Here is an 18,809-nt window from a genome sequence, read left to right as displayed (position 1 = left end):
CGGCGCCGGCAAGGATCGGCCCGACGTTGCCTCCTCCAACGGGGGCAAATCCACGCCCAAGTCCGGCAAGCATAAAAGCAAAGAGAAGAAGAAGGACGGCTCGGCATATCACCACGGCACCCAGTCGGGGCCTGCGGTCAAACTTCCTGAGGCCGTCTTCCGGGAACTGGACCAGGACAGGCCCGACGCACCTCCCCGCCCGTCTTCTTATTACAGGTCAAAAAGTCACCTCCTTTTTATGTTCACATTTTAATCTTTCATAATAATGGATGCAGAGATAGATAAATTGGATTGGGAGGGAAAAATACTCCACTTTGAGTGAACAAGCTCCTTGCTATTCAACGCCGCATCTTCAGTGTACATGTCAGCAGGCAAGGGAGGCTACTAAGGTCAAAGATCCATCTTAAAAAAAACTATATTGATGAAATGACCCATCCTAGTTTGGATGAAGAGGATTCGAGCACGAAAAATCCCTTATTTGGGCGTGAGCAAGTGAAATAATTGCGCGTGTTTTGCTCCAGGTACATGGACAAGTCTGTGGAGGAGCTGGACGAGGAGGTGGAGTACGACATCGACGAGGAGGACTACATCTGGCTGGACATCATGAACGACAAGCGGCGGATGGACGGCGTCACGCCCATCCCGCAGGAAGTCTTCGAGTACCTCATGGACCGTCTGGAGAAGGAGTCCTACTTTGAAAGCCACAACAAGGTACTCCAGCAACCACTATTGGCAACTTAAATCCTTTCTCATTTTTTTTCCTTTTCTTTCTTTTTTTTTTTTTTCTTTTCTTTTTTTTCTGGAGAAAATGTTTCCTCATTTTTTTTCTTGCCACTGTTCAGTTGCTTAGAGAGGTCGCGTCGCTCGGCGTGCGGCAGTGGACCTCTGATGCTTGCCTTACCTCGACGCCTTCTTAAAATAATAAACTTTTTCACTTTTTTAGGAAACAAACACAATTGAACCATTTGTATCATGAGAGAATTTTGACCCCAAAAATATGTTTTGCATAAAAATGACTCATTCACTGCCATTGACAGTTATAGACGTCAAATATTCATTTTAACTATTTCTATTAGTTTAACATTTTTTTACCCTTTTGTTAACAAGAGTATGAAAACCCCAAAATTTTTAATTGTACTTTTAGAACAGATATAAAATGTGATTAATCGTGAGTTAACTCGTGAAGTCATGTAATTAATTACGATTAAAAAATGTAATCGCCTGACGCTCCAAATTTTTTATTATCTTTTTTAATCCCATCAGGGGATTACATTTTTTAATTGTAATTAATCGCATGGCTTCAATAGTTAACTCGCGATTAATCATAAATTTGATGTTCTAGATGTACAATATTTTTTTCTTCTATGTTTTCATACTCTTGTTAACAAAAGTGGAAAAATTTTAAACTAATAGAAATAGCTCAAATGAATTTTTGACGTCAATAGCCGTCAATGGCAGTGAATGAGTTAAGAGGGTGACACATCGAATCGATAAGATTACAGAATGAACAATATTGAGCGATCTCTAAAAAAATGTTTTTTTAAAAATAATAAAAAGAGGGAGACGTTATGTAGGGTATGCATGTAGAGCAGGGGTGGCAAACTCATTTTAATTCAGGGGCCGTTTTCATCCAAATTTGACCTCAAGTGGGGGCCGGGCCAGTATGACTGCTTCCTAATAAGCCCTAAATAATGACAGGACAAAACAATTCCTTTTTTTTTTGTCTGTAAATAATTACACGTACATTCTAAAGATATATTGTCATTTAGAGGAATCTGAAATTTCTAAAATATTTTTGCTGCAAAAACTGAGTAACTGCTAAATTTCAGAATGGTTGTCAGTGCACCCTCAAGTTGACAAAATTAGTAACAACTAGTGGTGTAACGGATCACAAAATTTGATCCACGGATCGGATCGTTTTTTCGGATCAGCAAAAATAAATAAATAATACTCACTTTATCTTCCTTTATTTTGTAAAACACGTTTTCCCATTAAATACCGGTTAAAAAAAAATTCTAATATACCGCTTTAGGATTTATGAACACAACTTTAAGAGAAATATGAGGCAAAAATATTTTTATTTTATACATGGTCCATGTGTAAAATAACAAAGCATTAATGTCTTAAAAGTTGTGTTCCTAAAATCTAAATGTCTATGTTTAACATTTTGAGTTGAATAATGTTCTTGCTTTTAATGGACAAAAGTGTTTTATAAAATAAATGTTTATTTTTGATATTTTTTAAAAATACCTCAAAGTGCAATTTAAGGCACATTCCAACATGGAGAGTGACTTACAAAGTAGCCTTGGTCCATACGATTGAAAAAGAATTAAACCAGGTATCAGCTGTCAAACTCACTTCTAGCGATCAGCCAGACACTCGTTGGTAATGCTAACATTTAGTCGCTAGCCACTTACCTCTGAGACGTCTGCCGTATCATACAATGACTGCGTAATTAATTTGCGGTTTCTTAGCATCCGAAGTTGGCGATTGAATATGGGTTCGGGATAGCGTTGTGTTGATGTTGGTCGCAGCTACAACGTTGATCAAAAGTACGATAAAGAAAGCCTAAACGTGTAAAAGGGAAGTCAAGCTAGCCATCAAAGTAAGATGTAGAGAGTGTATCCACTTAGGCTGCAATTATTTTCATTGTATTTTTTCTATTACTTAAATCGATAAATCGGACACCAAAAAAACTTCCCTCTTTTAAAAAGCAGCAATAATCATTTCAAACTGACTGTGTAGAAAATGCACATACATTCGTTTTTAGTTAGCAGATGTTTGCAAATGTCTTCTTTTGATCCAACGCATTTTTGAAAGGATTACAAGAAATCACAAAAATTCTTGTTGAGCGGCTAAAATCAGAGTATTTGGATCGTTTTAAGTTCAACAAATCAATTCTCAAGTTAACAAAATTGATATTGGATGAGATGTGTAATACTGGTGAATTATTTGCACCTGTCATATCCGCTCCCACGTTAGCTGCCTGTCGTTTGCACCAGGCAGACCCAAGCACGCTGATCGACGAGGACGCCGTGTGCTGCATCTGCAACGACGGCGAGTGCCAGAACAGCAACGTGATCCTCTTTTGCGACATGTGCAACCTGGCCGTCCACCAGGAGTGCTACGGCGTGCCGTACATCCCCGAGGGCCAGTGGCTGTGCCGTCGCTGCCTGCAGTCGCCCAGTCGAGCGGTGGACTGTGCCCTGTGCCCCAACAAGGGAGGGGCCTTCAAACAGACGGACGACGCGCGCTGGGCTCACGTGGTGTGTGCCCTCTGGATCCCCGAGGTCAGTGCTTTAGCGTAGCGGGTTAGCTTAGCGCTAGCTAGTTTGTGTGGCAGAACACGGATAGATTTCAAACTTTTCCAAAAGTGAAAAAAAGCACTTTTTTTTTTCTTTTGCCATTTTATGGTGAGGAATCCTTTAGGTTCAAGTTCAGTTATTTTAAACTAAGAAATAAAACCTCTCCGTAGGTTGACACGGCTGTGTTAGCGCAACGGACAAATACAGTCTTTGTCAACTGTTTTTGAAAAAGTGAATATGAGGCAATGTAAAGTGCTTAGGAAAACATATGATGTTGATAATTAACTAATTCATTGCCATTGATGGCGATAGACGTCCAAAATTCATTTGAACTATTTCTATTAGTTTTAACATTTTTTTCCACTTTTGTTAACAAGAGTATGACAAAAAATATTGTACATTTAGACCAGATATAAAATTTGTGATTAATCATGAGTTAAGTAATGCGATTAATTACAATCACCTGCCGCCCTAATTTTAATAATCTTTTCGTTTTTTGAAAAAAGATTAGGAAAGGAAAGATTATTATAAATGAGGTCGTCAGGCGATTCAATTTTTTAATTTTAATTAATCACATTACTTCAATAGTTAACTCACGATTAATCACAAATTTTATATCTGTTCTAAATGTACAATAACAACTTTTTCTCCCCAGGTTTTCACACTCTTGTTAAAAATGTTAAACTAACATGAATTGATTTTTGACGTCTAAATTCGTCATTGGCAGTGAATGAGATAAGTGCACTCCATTTACCATTATAATCAAATTGGCTTTCTTTTTAAGGGGGGGAAATAGCACATTTTTCAGCAAAAATACAATTAGTAGTAAGTACCCATCGGGGTTGATTTGTAATTCGCTGCTTAAACGGTAGACAAATAGCGGATGCGGATATTGTTTGTAAGACCGAGCTCTAAAGTTGTGTGTGGGAGCCCTAATAATAACTCCTTTATATTACATAACCTACCTTGCACTTCTCAAGTTTATTATGCATACTAAAAGTTTTGAGCAGAAGTCCAAAACCAAATTGTAGCACTGGCATACAATGACCCAAAGTGACGGAGTTTGCCTCAAGTTTGACATTTGACAATCTCCAGTTGTACCGCCTCTGCATATAAATCTGATGTGTATACTTTTATATATATATATATTATTAGTATTATTATTTGGGTAGAGATTCGATTCCCCCATTTTTTTATTCTATTTTATTTTTTACACAATGACTGATTTGATAACCTATAGATGTTTTATTTTAACATCTGCATTTTGTCCTTGTTCCAAACATTAACTGTTTGTAACTTTATTTTTAAAAAAAAAACTAATAATTTTGACTGTATGACTACATTTTTGCGCCGTTAAGTAAACGAGGAACCACTTACGAAACTTAAAATGTTACATTGTTTACTTACAAAGATCGAATCTAATCAAAATTTTTACTGGTGTCTACAAAGACCTGCTGCTACTGGGGACAATACCGGATACCCGCAAAACGTGTCCACTCCCAAAAATGGGTCCGACTAGAAACAATGAAAAACTTCACAAAGCGTAACGTTGCAAAATGATAGTTTTATTTTTTACATCGATGCATATTTTAAGCCGTTAAAATCGATGTATCTTTACATCCTTATATTTGGGCCGTGCTACAGTATGTAACCACATCACTTATTTACCGTTGGCTCTTCTTTTCACATGATTGGAAAAGCAAATGGTCTAATAGTGCTGCGAGGAGCTTGGTTTAACTAGCCTGTCTGTACGCTACAGTTAATTTTTTTTATTTGTCTTCTTTCTTAGTGCCAACATTGTACGCTGACTCGCTTGCTCTGTGCTCTGATTTTTTTTTGCCGGCGGCCAGGTGTGCTTTGCTAACACGGTCTTCTTGGAGCCCATCGACAGCATCGAGCACATCCCTCCCGCGCGCTGGAAGCTGACCTGCTACATCTGCAAGCAGCGCGGCTCCGGCGCCTGCATTCAGTGTCACAAAGCCAACTGCTACACGGCCTTCCACGTCACATGCGCGCAGCAAGCGGGCCTCTACATGAAAATGGAGCCCGTCCGAGAGACGGGGGCCAACGGGACCTCCTTCAGCGTCCGCAAGACGGCCTACTGCGACATCCACACGCCCCCGGGATCCGCCCGACCCTTGGGAGGGGTCGGCGGCACCAGCGCCGCCTCGTCTCAGAGCGAAGGCGAACCGGAGGAGGACGATGAGCCCGCCGTGGTCCACGATGACGACTCCAGGGGCTGGAGCTCGGAGCGGGCCAAGAGGGCGAAGGCCAAGTCCAGATTAAAGATGAAGAGGGCCAGGAAGATCTTGGCTGAGAGAAGAGCTGCTGCTCCGGTGGTGTCGGTGCCGTGCATACCCCCTCATAGGTACTGCTCAGCACAAAACATACACGTACCGCTACACTACCCGCAGTAAGTTGTGGATGTTGGGCTTTTGGGTGAAATTTCAGCATGAACCTGAAATGCAGGATAACCTTTGGGATTAGGAACTTAATAACGCTGGAAAACCCACGGGGTCAAATTTGGCCCCTATAAATTCTGCTACTCAAATAACAAAGACCTTTTTTTATTTACAAATTTAACTTCAAAAGTCCAGAGTGCCACTTCTGACCCCTGCATGGGGCCATCTAGTGGATGCATATTGCACTTACATGAGCCAGAGTGGTGGTGACAAGATGGCTGGCAACATGCTGTTTTGTTGAGCTGGAAATCAATCCAAACAAAACCATCTTCTCAGCAAACCATCAGATGGTAAAATTGTGTTTCATATCATGTTGCAGAATGCCTAGGAGTATGTTTTATATATATATTTTGATAAATTAGCAACTCTGAGCTAGTTCAAAAAACAAGGGTTAAAATTGAAAAAACATATATTTTGGTGTTCAGTGAACTTATAGCAGTCATTTAATGTATAATTCATAATTTTCCAAAGAAGAAAAGGGTTCTTGGGTTCTCAAGGGTTAATTTACCTTTATTGAAACATTAAATTTTTCAATTTGGCTTTGGTACTTTTTGCACAACGTGATTTCCAACAAGGAACTGAAGGGCAAAATTCCTAGCAGGTGGTTAAGGCCTGAATTGCCCAATATGTTTCCCGGTTCAATTCGATTTGCTATTCAAACGTTCACATTTCGACATCATGAAGCAAGACAACGCCTCCGAGGTCGATGAGATAAGTACGATTTTTATAGGGAGGTGCCAACTGATCTTAAGCCTCCCGAAGACTGGTGCTACCTGCTGAGGATGAGTCTTTTGAGACAGTAGATGGCTTGCTGCGTTGTGTGTGTGCGCTTCGTTTTCAGTGAGTTTTCTTCCTCATGAGGCCTCGAGACGAGTGCCAGTGTGCGTTAGGGTTTAGTGCCATCAGGAGGTTGCAACAGAGAGACTGAAAGAGTCACAGGAATGCACACAAGTGAAGGCCCTAGGAAGTTTTCAGGTTTCAAACACAAATGTGTGTCCCAAAGATGTATTTATACGTTTTTATGGGGTTTTATTTATGCTAGAGCATACAGAAAGCTTTGATGCAGCCGCTAAATTGGAGAAGGCTTAAGGCAATGTGAGTTATTACAAAAATGGCCAACAGGTGGCAGCAGAGTATAAGAGATCAACCAGGGCAATATTGCAAACAATCTCTTTTCCCCCCGATTTTAAACAGATTTGTGAATAATGATGAAACTTGGATATATTATAATGCTAATTGCTGTGAAATGGAAATGGATAGAAATATACTTTTTTTTCCTGATGAAAGAAGAGACTCTAATCTTTCTTTTGGTAGGTTCCATGTTTTTTTTTATCAATAGAACATAATGTTCTGTGGGCCTTGCAAAATCAGTCAAAATCCAGTGAAACAAACAGCCAGGAGCGAAGAGGGTTGCTTCAGTGAAAATGGCTGGGAGTGAATGAGTTCGGGGTTACTCAAGGTCAAATTAGATTCACCTAAAGGCGTTTTTTAGTTCATCTTGAAATTTGATGTGAAAGCACCAATATGTGATGTGCCATGACTCTCAACCGAATACAGTTGACTAATATCACGTTATGTTAGTATAACTAACTATAGTTAACCACTGTTTGATTTGATTCAGGTTAAGCAAAATCACCAGCAACTTAACAGTACCCAGGAAGAGCCAGTTCATGCAACGGCTTCACAGTTACTGGACCCTGAAGAGGCAAAGCCGCAACGGGGTCCCGCTGCTGCGGCGGCTTCAAACGCACCTGCAGTCCCAACGACACATCATCGAGCCCATCCCGCCGCAGCCTTCAGCCCAACTTCCCGTGGTACGTTGAGCTCTTCTGTTAGCGGCAAGTTGCTTCGGAAACGTCTTTTCCTATTGCCGCACTCACGTTGGATTTTGCTGTTGCAGAGGGACTGCGAGGAGAAGCAAACGGTTTTAAAGGAGCAGTTGAAGGCGTGGCAACGACTGAGACACGACTTGGAGAGGGCCAGGCTGCTGGTGGAGCTCATCCGCAAGAGAGAAAAACTCAAGAGGGAGACGGTGAGACGCTTTTCACACAGGGCGGAATTCCAACCAGTGTCCCATGAGAGATCATCATGCGTGCCACAGGAAATTCACCAAAATGATTATTTATTCACAACAAATCATATCTCTTTGTTCTTCTATATATGCCAGGCACGTATAGAGTAACAGTGCATTCCAAAGCACCCCTGCAACAAACAGGGATTTTGAAAAGTAATTTTATACCGATTTTTAAAGCTTCATGCATATAATACCAAAATATATGCATGTGAGGTGCAGGTTTTATTTTTTTTTACACTGTAGTATCTGTGACGTTGACCTTGTGTGTGTCTGGCCTGTTAAGTGAAATCAGCGTCTGAGAATATAGAGTTGGCTGGCTGCTAAGTGGCTAAACGTTAGCCACTCTGCTTAATATTGAGTTACGGCGTCTGTAGATTTGTTGACTGTATTTTGTTCCCGTTGGTTGGCTATAGCGATTGAAAGAGAAGCAGAGGCCTCCCTTTTTTCCAATCCACCTGTTAGGGCAGGGGTGCTCAAGTTCGGTCCTCGAGAGCCTCTATCCAGCCTGTTTTCCATGTTTCCCTCCCGCAGCACAGCTGAATCTAATGATTGCTAATCAGCAAGCTTTGCAGAAGCCTGATAACGATCCTGATCATGAGTCAGGTGTGTTAGTGGAGAGAAACATGGAAAACAGGCTGGATAGGGGCTCTTGAGGACCGAACTTGAGCACCCCTGCAGGGATTACAATTCATTTTAACCAGCACTGGTTGGCTATATTCAATTAGCTAGTAGCAATGTTTTCTAACGTAAACCAGTTATGTTTTGCACGGGGCAAATTGTGCTCTATCTTATTTTGTTGAAGTGTGAAACGATCCCAAACTTTGGACATTCTTTGGATTGATTGATGCATCACAGACAGATGGCAGACATGGCATATGACAGGGTGGCGGATTTGGATTGGTCTTACGTACCCTTTCCTCTTGGCTCGTTTTTAATGCAATAGATAGAGCAAATAATCCACAATATACATACGATTAAAAAAAATTCTACGATGTGATGCGGCAAAAAGTTAACAGGAATATAGCGAGGGACGGCTGTAGTCAACAAGCTGGACAATGAGTTGCTTTTCCACTAGATGGCAGAAGGTACATACAGGGATGTGATTTTTCCGCTAATTCGCGGAATTCCGCTTTTTTTTATCTCCCCCCCCAAAAAAAAAAAAAATAAAAAAATTATTATTATTTTTTTTTTTGTAGTTCATTGTGTATGCACATGACTCCGACAGATAACATCTTCTGCTATAACAAAGACATTTGTGGTATGCTCTAATATGAGTTACTTTTCATTTGGTCATGATACAATTATTTGTTCATGAAATTTGAACTCTTCAACATTATTTATGTGTTAATTTAGTAATCACATTAGTTAGATATGATGATATTCTCAGTGATAGTTTTTAAAAGCAAAGGCAGTCCAATGTTTTTGAATGTGACTGATTTTGAGTTGACTAAATGTTAAAAATAAAAACTAAACTAAAAAATGTTGCCATTTTATATGGGATAGTTCAATATACATTGAAAATTTATGCTGTTGTTTTGTCTATTTCTTTGTCATGTGAGTGCATTGAAAGTACTTAAAAACACGGACCTAGCTGGGTGCCAGCGGCCCCCAGACCCCCGGCTAAATTTTCAGATAATTTCACTTTGGTCAAATCACATCCCTGTACATAATTGACCTGGGTCTTATTTTTTGTCATTTGTGCCTTGAAGTATAATCACTGTAACCTGTCAAATAGCAGCGATGTCACCTTTTTCTGTCTTCAGATTAAAATGCAGCAGATGGCGCTAGAGATGCAGCTGACTCCCCTCCTGGTGTTGCTGAGGAGTACCTTGGAACAGTTACAAGAAAGGGACACTAACAACTTCTTCACTGAGCCCGTGCCCCTTGCGGAGGTCAGTCAGTATGTCCACACGCACACACAATCTGATTGAAGTTGCGTATTTCCCAATAATGTCCTGATCACATGACTTAGTGTGTTTATAATCTTGTGTAAATAATAATAAACATACAGCATGTTCATAAAAGAACAAATGATTTGCATTGGGACTCATTTGCGGCTGCAGGTGCCGGACTACCTGGACCATATTGACACTCCCATGGACTTCCAGACTATGTGGAACCTTCTGGAATCCCACCGCTACCTGACCTTTGAGGCATTCGAGGGCGACTTTGGTCTGATTGTCAACAACTGCCTCAAGTACAACGCCAAGGACACGGTGTTCTACCGGGCCGCCCTGCGCCTCCGGGAGATGGGCGGCGTGGTCATCAGGAGCGCCAGGCGGCAAGCGGACAGGATCGGCTTCGACTACGAGACCGGCATGCACCTCCCGCGAGACGCCAGTCCCGACACTCGGCGGGAACTGGAGAGGGAGCGCCAACGGGAACGGGAACGGGAAAGAGAACGAGAACGAGAACGAGATTGGCCGTTGTCGTCTAATGAAGATGGTGAGCGGAGAAGAAAAAACAAGCTTTGCCCACATCGCATACGCCACACACAACAAAATGAGGAATAATTGCCTCTCATGGGAAGAACGTTTTTAGTCAAACTTAATTTGACCTTTCTGAAAACGTTTGAATATACTTGTCCAACTGTTCTGTTTCACAAATTTTCAACAAGGAGCTGAGCTGCAAAACATGCAACAGCTTATGCTTGATCCACGAATGGACCGGCCCAGGTTGAGTTAGAATTGGTATTTTTAACCAATCATCTTCATCAAGCTGGTAACACTTTTGACACCTCAGACTAAGATGTCAACTATTTAACATCACATTTGCAGCCTCCATTTTGTGCCTTTATCAAAACACATTGAATAACAAAACTGAGAATCAACCGCAGAGACGGTCCCAAAATGCTTCGTTGGGCTGCTTGCATCTACAGAGGTAGTCTATGATGGAGGTTCATGAAATCAGCGCACGCTCGATGCGCCTAAACACGTTGCGGAGTTGCTCCAGGTCAGTAATCATCCCCTCCGCGGTGGTGAAATGTCTCCCAAGCCATGCTAATTGCTAAGCTAACCTAAGATGGACACGGTCAACTCGTTTAACAACGGAATGATGTGCTGACGTGACGGAGTCCGCTTTCCTCGTCATCTGACTTGAACCGCATTCAAGTGGAGCATCTTGGCGCTTGTCCTGTGAAAAACACTTAAGTCTTGTTTTTGGGATGTCTGCATTCAGTTTCATCCCATAAATGTAAAAAATGACAAAAATGGACGTGTTTTTCAGAGGACAGCGACGATTTCCAGCTTTGTGCTGCAAATCACAAATAGCAGGCAAATCAACACGTATCTGGACGTGCTAAGCTGAACCAGAAACAAAAAATTAATTATTGTACATACGCTGTGCGTAAGCCAAGAGAAGTATTGAGTTTTGATTTTGACTTTTGATAAATGCACAACAATATTCTTAAAATTATATTAAAGTAGAATTTAAAAAAAAAAACATCTGTTTAGATTTGCTTCTAGACATGAAAATACAGATTGCTGCAATACGCAATGTGAATTTAAGAAACAACTGTTGGTTATATTAAAAAAATAAAATAATAATAATAATGAATTTATGATATTGTCATATTTTTATTGTTTAGTAACAGGCTTGCTTCAGATCCCTGGGATTAACCTGCAAAAAAAAAAATCCACAAAATTAGAAAGCTGCCCCTCAAATCAAATAAAGTCATGGAATCACAAAAAACGCTCTGTAAAAAACCAAAAACATTTAAAGACTTGAACCAAGAAAGAGGCCCTTCCCAATTACAATCGTCCCTGACCCACGCTCTTTGAGGGATTGCGCAATCTGAGGCGAAGCGCATTTGAAGAGGAAAACACAAGTTCTGTAATTTTGACTATAAACTCATGGACGACAATATTAAATTTGAGATGAAAATTTATACAAAAGAATAGTCCAGAGAAGTGAAATGGAAAATAATTTGATTGAATCATTCTTTGACTGGACGTCCCTGATCAGCAGGTTGCAACAGAAATACAGAGACTGGAAGACTCACAGAAAGGCATAGAAGGGAACGTCCTTGGAAAGTGATTGGACGAGAAACGCAGGTTGTGCAAAAGGTACTGAAACATTGAGCAGTTGGACAAGTTTAGGGAAGGGCAAATGAAGTTGACCTGTCAATTTCAAGCAAATGCTGAGTCGTTGTTTTTGTTCAACGCTTGCTGATCCGTCCGTAGAGCTCCTGGCGCCCGAGAACAGGCGGCGGCTGCCTTTGGACGAGCAGCTGCATTACGTGCAGGCGCGTCTGGAGGAAGCCAGCTCGGGGAAGCACAGCATCGGCCAGTCCCGCAGAGCCAAAGCTCTCCGCAAGGAGCTCAGCGTCATCAAAAGGAAGCTGGCGCACCAGCGGGAAGGCGGCTCGGCCGGGGCCAGGGATTCGCTGGGAGGAGGGGGCGGGGCAGATCGGGGCTTGCTCCCGCATCACCCGTCCTCTGCGGGGCACCACGACGAAGGCGAAGAGAGCAGCAGTCAGGAGCTCGGCGGCAAGGGTCAGTTTTTTTTTTTTTTGCAGGTTTCATATTGTGCTTGTGTGCGAATCACATGAAAGGTGAAAAGTGTCTGGAAAGGCTTCACACACCCACAGTTGACAAATATTAACCCCATCTTAACTCGTGACAGATCTGAGCGTGTCGTCGTCTGCATTGGCTCCAGAGGTGGGCCGACGGACGTCCGTGCTCTTCTCCAAGAAGAACCCCAAAATGGCCGGACCTCCCAAAAGGCCCGGACGCCCCCCTAAAAACCGGGATCCGGGCTACGTCACGGCAGGGGTGGCCCCCAGCCCCATCGGGCCCCCGCAGTTGCCCATGCTGTCGCCGGGCAGGCAAAGGAAGCGTCCCCGCAGCCCTCGCACCAGCTCCACCTCCGACACTGACAGCGACAATGACGACCTGCTGCCGGGTACAGGAAACCTCGCGCACGCACATGATAAATTGTACTTGATCATTTTTACATACAACACACACACTAATGTATTTTAAATCTCTTGTTTAAAGCTGCTCTATGTAACAATTTTTCCCCAAATCTTTTTTATAGCCTATTTGACTATTTATGATTGAAACATCTTCTAATTAGTAGATTAACACTGTTGACAATTGGTACTCCTGTAAGCTTCTGGCCAATAGTTTTTAGACTGGATTTGGGTGCGAATTTCTCGCCTTCTGTCTGCGGATGTGACATCATGTGCGCGTTGTGTGCGTGAAGAAGAGTGTGTGCAGTTTAGTTTTTCGGCCAGAGGTGGTGGTAGCGATTCGAAATTCAATTTTCTGCATTCAGCAGCTTTGAACTCAACGTTTACAGGCTGTTTTTTTGTGAGCTCCTCTTTTTTTTTCTATCTTTTTTTCTATCTTTTTTTTTATCCTTCTCTCATCAATCCTGCTCAGTCCATGTTTTTCGCCTCTCGCCCCTGAGATGGATAAAAACGGCTGGATTTTGCTGTTTAATTCATACTCCACGAATGTAATAATCAACAAAATACTGTTTATAGAACATATTTTTAGAGAAAATGTTATACTTTATAGAATTTTTTTGTCTCAGCCTCCCCTATAAATAATAATTGCATTGTTTTAAAACAAACATACTAATTTGTTCTGCACCAATTTAACTAAATAATTATAAAAAAAATTGTATACCACTAGAGAGAGGTCATGTACCACTAGTAGCAGAGCCGTTGATGGAGTTTGGAACTGTTTCAGCAGGGTAACAAGATGGCGTCCATATGTCATGTGACCAGCAGTTGACCAATCCACGCTGTGATTGGCCAACTGCTGGTCACATGACATATGGACGCCATCTTGTTACCCTATTCTGTGATTGGTCAACTGCTGGTCACATGACATGGACGCCATCTTGTTACCCTATTCTGTGATTGGTCAACTGCTGGTCATTGTCTACCACTAGAGAGAGGTCATGTACCACTAGTAGCAGAGCCGTTGATGGAGTTTGGAACTGTTTCAGCAGGGTAACAAGATGGCGTCCATATGTCATGTGACCAGCAGTTGGCCAATCACAGTCAACTGCTGGTCACATGACATATGGACGCCATCTTGTTACCCTATTCTGTGATTGGTCAACTGCTGGTCACATGACATATGGACGCCATCTTGTTACCCTATTCTGTGATTGGTCAACTGCTGGTCACATGACATGGACGCCATCTTGTTACCCTATTCTGTGATTGGTCAACTGCTGGTCACATGACATGGACGCCATCTTGTTACCCTATTCTGTGATTGGTCAACTGCTGGTCACATGACATGGACGCCATCTTGTTACCCTATTCTGTGATTGGTCAACTGCTGGTCACATGACATGGACGCCATCTTGTTACCCTATTCTGTGATTGGTCAACTGCTGGTCACATGACATGGACGCCATCTTGTTGCCCTATTCTGTGATTGGTCAACTGCTGGTCACATGACATGGACGCCATCTTGTTACCCTATTCTGTGATTGGTCAACTGCTGGTCACATGACATGGACGCCATCTTGTTACCCTATTCTGTGATTGGTCAACTGCTGGTCACATGACATGGACGCCATCTTGTTACCCTATTCTGTGATTGGTCAACTGCTGGTCACATGACATGGACGCCATCTTGTTACCCTGCTGAAACAGTTGGCCAAACTCCATCAACGGCTCTGCCACTAGTGGTACATGCACTGCACTTCTACTGTTTGTCTGTGTATTTCTACTTAAGTCTCTTTTTTTTTTTTTATCCCTTTCTTAGTCAAAGCATGTTATGAAATCAAGTTCTTATCAGTACCGTTTATCCGTGCTGTGTGCACAGGACTGCCAAGTAACGGATTTGACGGGGGGAACCAGCCCGTGACGGAGAGTTTCCGCGTGTACAGAAACGACACGCGCCTTCCGCGTTCCAGCTCCGACTCGGAATCAACCACCAGCAGCAGCAGCAGCGCCGCCTCCGACCGGACCAGGTCAGATGGCCGTTCTGGCCACGGGTTGCTCCCAGGGTGACGGTGCACAGGCCGAATTGTGACGTTAGCGTCGCCTCTTAACCTTGACAGCACGACGCCGTCCAAGCCGGGCCGAGGAAAAGCGTCGTTCTCGCGCTCGGCTTTTCACGAGGACAGCAGCGAGGAGACGTCGGGCACGGAAAACGAGTCGTACTCCGTCGGAAGCTCCCGGGGAGTTTCGCATCGTGAGTGGCAAAATCTGAAAAGTCGGCCACGCGAAGGTGAGCAAGGTCGCGCGGTGCTGACTGTGACCTTTGCCCCCTTTGCTGTCAGTGGTACGCGGCCGGGCACGGTCGGGATGCTGGATGACGTCGGACGATTACTCGTCGCTGGAGGCGCTGGACCTGGTGTGGGCCAAGTGCCGAGGCTACCCTTCCTATCCCGCCCTGGTGAGTCTGCGCCACTTCTGACCGTGAGCGCGCCGGCTTCAACTTGCTGACAACTGTGTGCAGATCATCGACCCCAAAATGCCCCGGGAGGGCGTGTTCCACCGCGGCGTCCCCATCCCCGTCCCCCCGCTGGATGTTCTCAAACTCGGCGAGCAAATGACCCAGGAAGCCCGCGAGCACCTCTTCCTGGTCCTCTTCTTTGACAACAAGAGAACCTGGTTAGTGCTTTGTATTCTTCTGTTTTTTCCGTTTTTTTTTTCTTCATTAGGTTAATATGTTGCCACATTTGACATTTTTCCGCCTTCCGACAACTTGAGTTGTCAGTGCATCAAAGCCGCGACATTTGAACAGCTCAACTTGGCCTGAGCGAGTCGCTTTACATTTCCCTGAGTTTGCACCCGCGTGCCGCTCGGGTGGCCTGCTTTCAACGGAAACGCAGTGAATCATCAAAGAAGGTTTCGCAGAAATGGACCAAACTTGTTTTGAGAGAGAAGTGAAGAGGAGGGGGGAAACCGGGCCGATGTGGTTTCTCGTCATGTTGTTGAGGTTGCCGTCAAAACCTGCGTCAGCATCTAAACAAGTAACACCGCGTTGCTGTCAGGTCAGGTCACCAAATATCTCCTAAAAGTCTCCAAAGAACGACATCAAGAGCATTTGATTTGAGAAAAAATGTCTTGCACTCAAGTTAGGAAAAAACTGATAGTTGTTAAAGGAACACACAACTCAAATTTTCCTTCATTCTATCCATTCATACCAATCTTGTCTGAGTTCCCTAAAAAAAAAAAAAAGGTTGAAGCCAATTCAAAATGCTGCCGACATTTTTTTCCAGTCCACGTCTTGGCTGTGATGTGATTAACGTGCCACTGTTCCTTTTGAACTTGTTTTCTGGACTAAAATATCACATCACGTGGCCAAATATTGCTTGTCATCATTTTGCTGCCACGCCTATAACCATCTTAGGTTTCATTTTCTTCCTTCAGGAAATAATTACAACAACAAAAAAAAATATTTATTACATAAGTCACAGTGGTGCTGCTTCAGTCCACTGTGATGAAGTCCATGTGATCATCACAGTCTGAGAATATTAGAATGAAACTTAACAATATTTTGGATGATATTAACGTCGGAAGCGTTAATACGCGGAATGCACAATATGCGGTTGCGCTTGAAGTTTGTCATATCCTCGGGGTATGTAAACTTATGAGCACTTTGCATTGTGATGCAAAAGCTGAATGCCCATAAAATACCAAATACTGTGGCAATTGTTTTTGATATTTTCACAGGTTGAAGTTGACATTGGTAGAGATGCGCGAATTTTTGGTGACAATTAATAGCATTTTTGTGTCAGTAAGTAGCATTTAGCTTTTGTACATGACATTGCAGTTGTGTGTGTTCATAAGCACAACTGTATGAGTGTGTTTGCCAATATTATTGTCTGACCTTTGTCAGTTTCTCTCCTCCTGTATGCACATCTCGTAGGGGTGGAGTCACGGCAGGGCAGGGCGGGGCTTTTATTTTAAGGCCAGATCACCTCACCCTATTATGATTGGCTAATGTATGGAAGAGGCGGCTCTCGGGTTTATCATGTAAATGTAGCGCTTTCACACACCACTTGTAAAAAGAAACCGAATCCTAACTGATAAACTATTCCCAAAATCATCATCTTGTCCCAGTTGTGCTCCTTCATGATTAACAGCTAGATCTCATTGCTGATTTTTAGGAACAAAGTCAAATCAGCGGTACAGATTTTTATTTATTTTTTTCATTCATTTGCAGGAATGTTTTTCTGTCTTGCATTGTTTTCAGATCGCATTTCAGAATTCTGCACTTTTGGTAGCAAAAAAGAAAAAAAAAGAGTACAATTTGTTAACACACAACAGTTCACATACAGACTTTAATATTGCTAACTAAAGCCAAAGCTACAAACTTGATCTGTTTATTAAATTTAACAATAGAAAGAAAAAGGTCACCATCCAGGAACAAATGTTCACCTTACTGGAAAGTCAAGTCGAACCGCATTGAGCTCGGCTGACATTCATTTTCTTGTTCCCTCCGCATGCGTGTCATTATGATGTGCACGTGTGTGCGTGCAGGCAGTGGCTCCCGCGCTCCAAGCTGGTGCCGCTGGGCGTGGACCAGGAGCTGGACAAGGAGAAGATGCTGGAGGGCCGCAAGTCCAACATCCGCAAGTCGGTGCAGGTGGCCTACCACCGGGCCATGCAGCACCGCAGCAAAGTGCAGGGAGACCCCAGCAGCGAGACCAGCGACAGCGACTGACCCGGGTCACGTTCGGTGCGGTGGCACATGTGCGCGTCTCACTATTCCCCAACCCAGTCATGAAACGTGCAAGCGGGTTGCGTTCAACAAACTTTATTTAATCGGACATGTGAAATACGTCAATGTTGTTTTTGAAATGCACGAGACAAAATGTGTATGAAGAGGACGCTACGTACCCTCACCCCAGCACGTCCGCGCTTGGACACCAAACAAGCCACAAAAGGAATTGCACCTAATTTATAACCCCAACCCAGACACTCTGTGGTCTTTTTAAAATTGCATCCGTCTCTCACAATCATGATGTCACTCGTAATCCCAACACTTCCCCTTTTCAAGCTTTTGTAACATCACGTGGGTCGTCTGGTCGGCGAGCAACGTGAGGCGGGCGCACGATGGCCTCACCGTCGCCGTGCCACGCGATGAATGCTTTACAATTTTTATATCAATTACAGCTCGCAGAAGAATACAATTTTAATAAAAAAAACTAAACTGAAAATGTCTTCTTTTTTTTTTCTCCTTCAGTCAGCAGTTGTCACTCTTCTTCCTTGATGTCCTACAGCTGTTCTGCAATGATTTGTTTGAAGCCTGAAATGTGGCAAAGGGTTAAAAAGTTCAAGGGGGCTCATACTTTTGCAAGGCACTGCATGACAAGAACACATATCAGTCAGAGAAAAAAATTTTTTTTTTTTCATCTTTAGCTCATTTACATCGATGAAATCCAACCTTCTAATCAGTCAGGAATTTTGGAGCAAGTAGAATTTGCATACAAGAGTCTTCAACCCAACAAACTGTCTTGACTTCAAAGTCAATAAAAAGACATCCAAGATTATTAACAAAAGGTCATTGGTGTGGCACGGGACCTGGAATTTAATTTCCTGTTACGGAGGTTGACACGTCTGCATATCACAGTTGTTGCTTTGGATTAGTTTGTAAAATTTGTGGTTTTGGTTGACTCCAGTGTGGCGTTAGCAACATTGCGTGCATCTCTGCAGGTGCACCGGCTGGCCGCCACCTTGCAAACAAAACCCAATAGCAACAAAAAAACTTACTTGGTTAGGCTTTACAGTGGGTGCCTTGCTCAAGAGCACCCGAAAGAGTATTCAGGAAGCAGCCTTTCAATGAATGCATTCTTTTTTTAAATTATTATAATACGTGGAGAAAAGCCATGCAAACTCCACACAGACTGGATTCAAACCCCCGACCTCGGAAAGGTGCTGCAGATGTACTAACAATTATAGCCTAGTATTGATTATTGTGAGTACTGGCGTATATGTCCGTTTTGGAGAACAATTAAAATGTGTAATTGTTCTCAATTATTTTTTGT

The 18,809-nt window shown here is 42.9% G+C and overlaps 1 protein-coding gene and 1 long non-coding RNA gene across 2 annotated transcripts in view; one reads left to right on the top strand and one right to left on the bottom strand.

The window, feature by feature from the left end:
• The window catches only part of brpf1 (bromodomain and PHD finger containing, 1), a 20,092-nt gene extending 2,117 nt beyond the window's left edge, over positions 1-17,975 (top strand). Inside the window, exons 2-16 of the mRNA XM_077571446.1 lie at positions 1-216; positions 522-711; positions 3,003-3,290; positions 5,156-5,673; positions 7,389-7,581; positions 7,668-7,799; positions 9,605-9,733; positions 9,905-10,286; positions 12,023-12,334; positions 12,465-12,743; positions 14,633-14,780; positions 14,871-15,004; positions 15,093-15,208; positions 15,272-15,426; positions 17,302-17,975. The exon at positions 1-216 is cut by the window's left edge and continues 569 nt beyond it. Of these exons, the coding sequence (XP_077427572.1) occupies positions 1-216; positions 522-711; positions 3,003-3,290; positions 5,156-5,673; positions 7,389-7,581; positions 7,668-7,799; positions 9,605-9,733; positions 9,905-10,286; positions 12,023-12,334; positions 12,465-12,743; positions 14,633-14,780; positions 14,871-15,004; positions 15,093-15,208; positions 15,272-15,426; positions 17,302-17,485 (3,376 nt within the window). The 3' untranslated portion in view covers positions 17,486-17,975. The remainder of the gene's footprint in view (positions 217-521; positions 712-3,002; positions 3,291-5,155; positions 5,674-7,388; positions 7,582-7,667; positions 7,800-9,604; positions 9,734-9,904; positions 10,287-12,022; positions 12,335-12,464; positions 12,744-14,632; positions 14,781-14,870; positions 15,005-15,092; positions 15,209-15,271; positions 15,427-17,301) is intronic.
• The window catches only part of LOC144055530 (uncharacterized), a 146,326-nt gene that overhangs the window by 111,785 nt on the left and 15,732 nt on the right, over positions 1-18,809 (bottom strand). The gene's annotated exons all lie outside the window — the stretch shown is intronic.

This window comes from Vanacampus margaritifer, chromosome 1 (assembly GCF_051991255.1).
Source record: "Vanacampus margaritifer isolate UIUO_Vmar chromosome 1, RoL_Vmar_1.0, whole genome shotgun sequence".
Taxonomy (NCBI): Eukaryota; Metazoa; Chordata; class Actinopteri; order Syngnathiformes; family Syngnathidae; genus Vanacampus; species Vanacampus margaritifer.
This window is presented reverse-complemented; position numbering and strand designations above follow the sequence as displayed.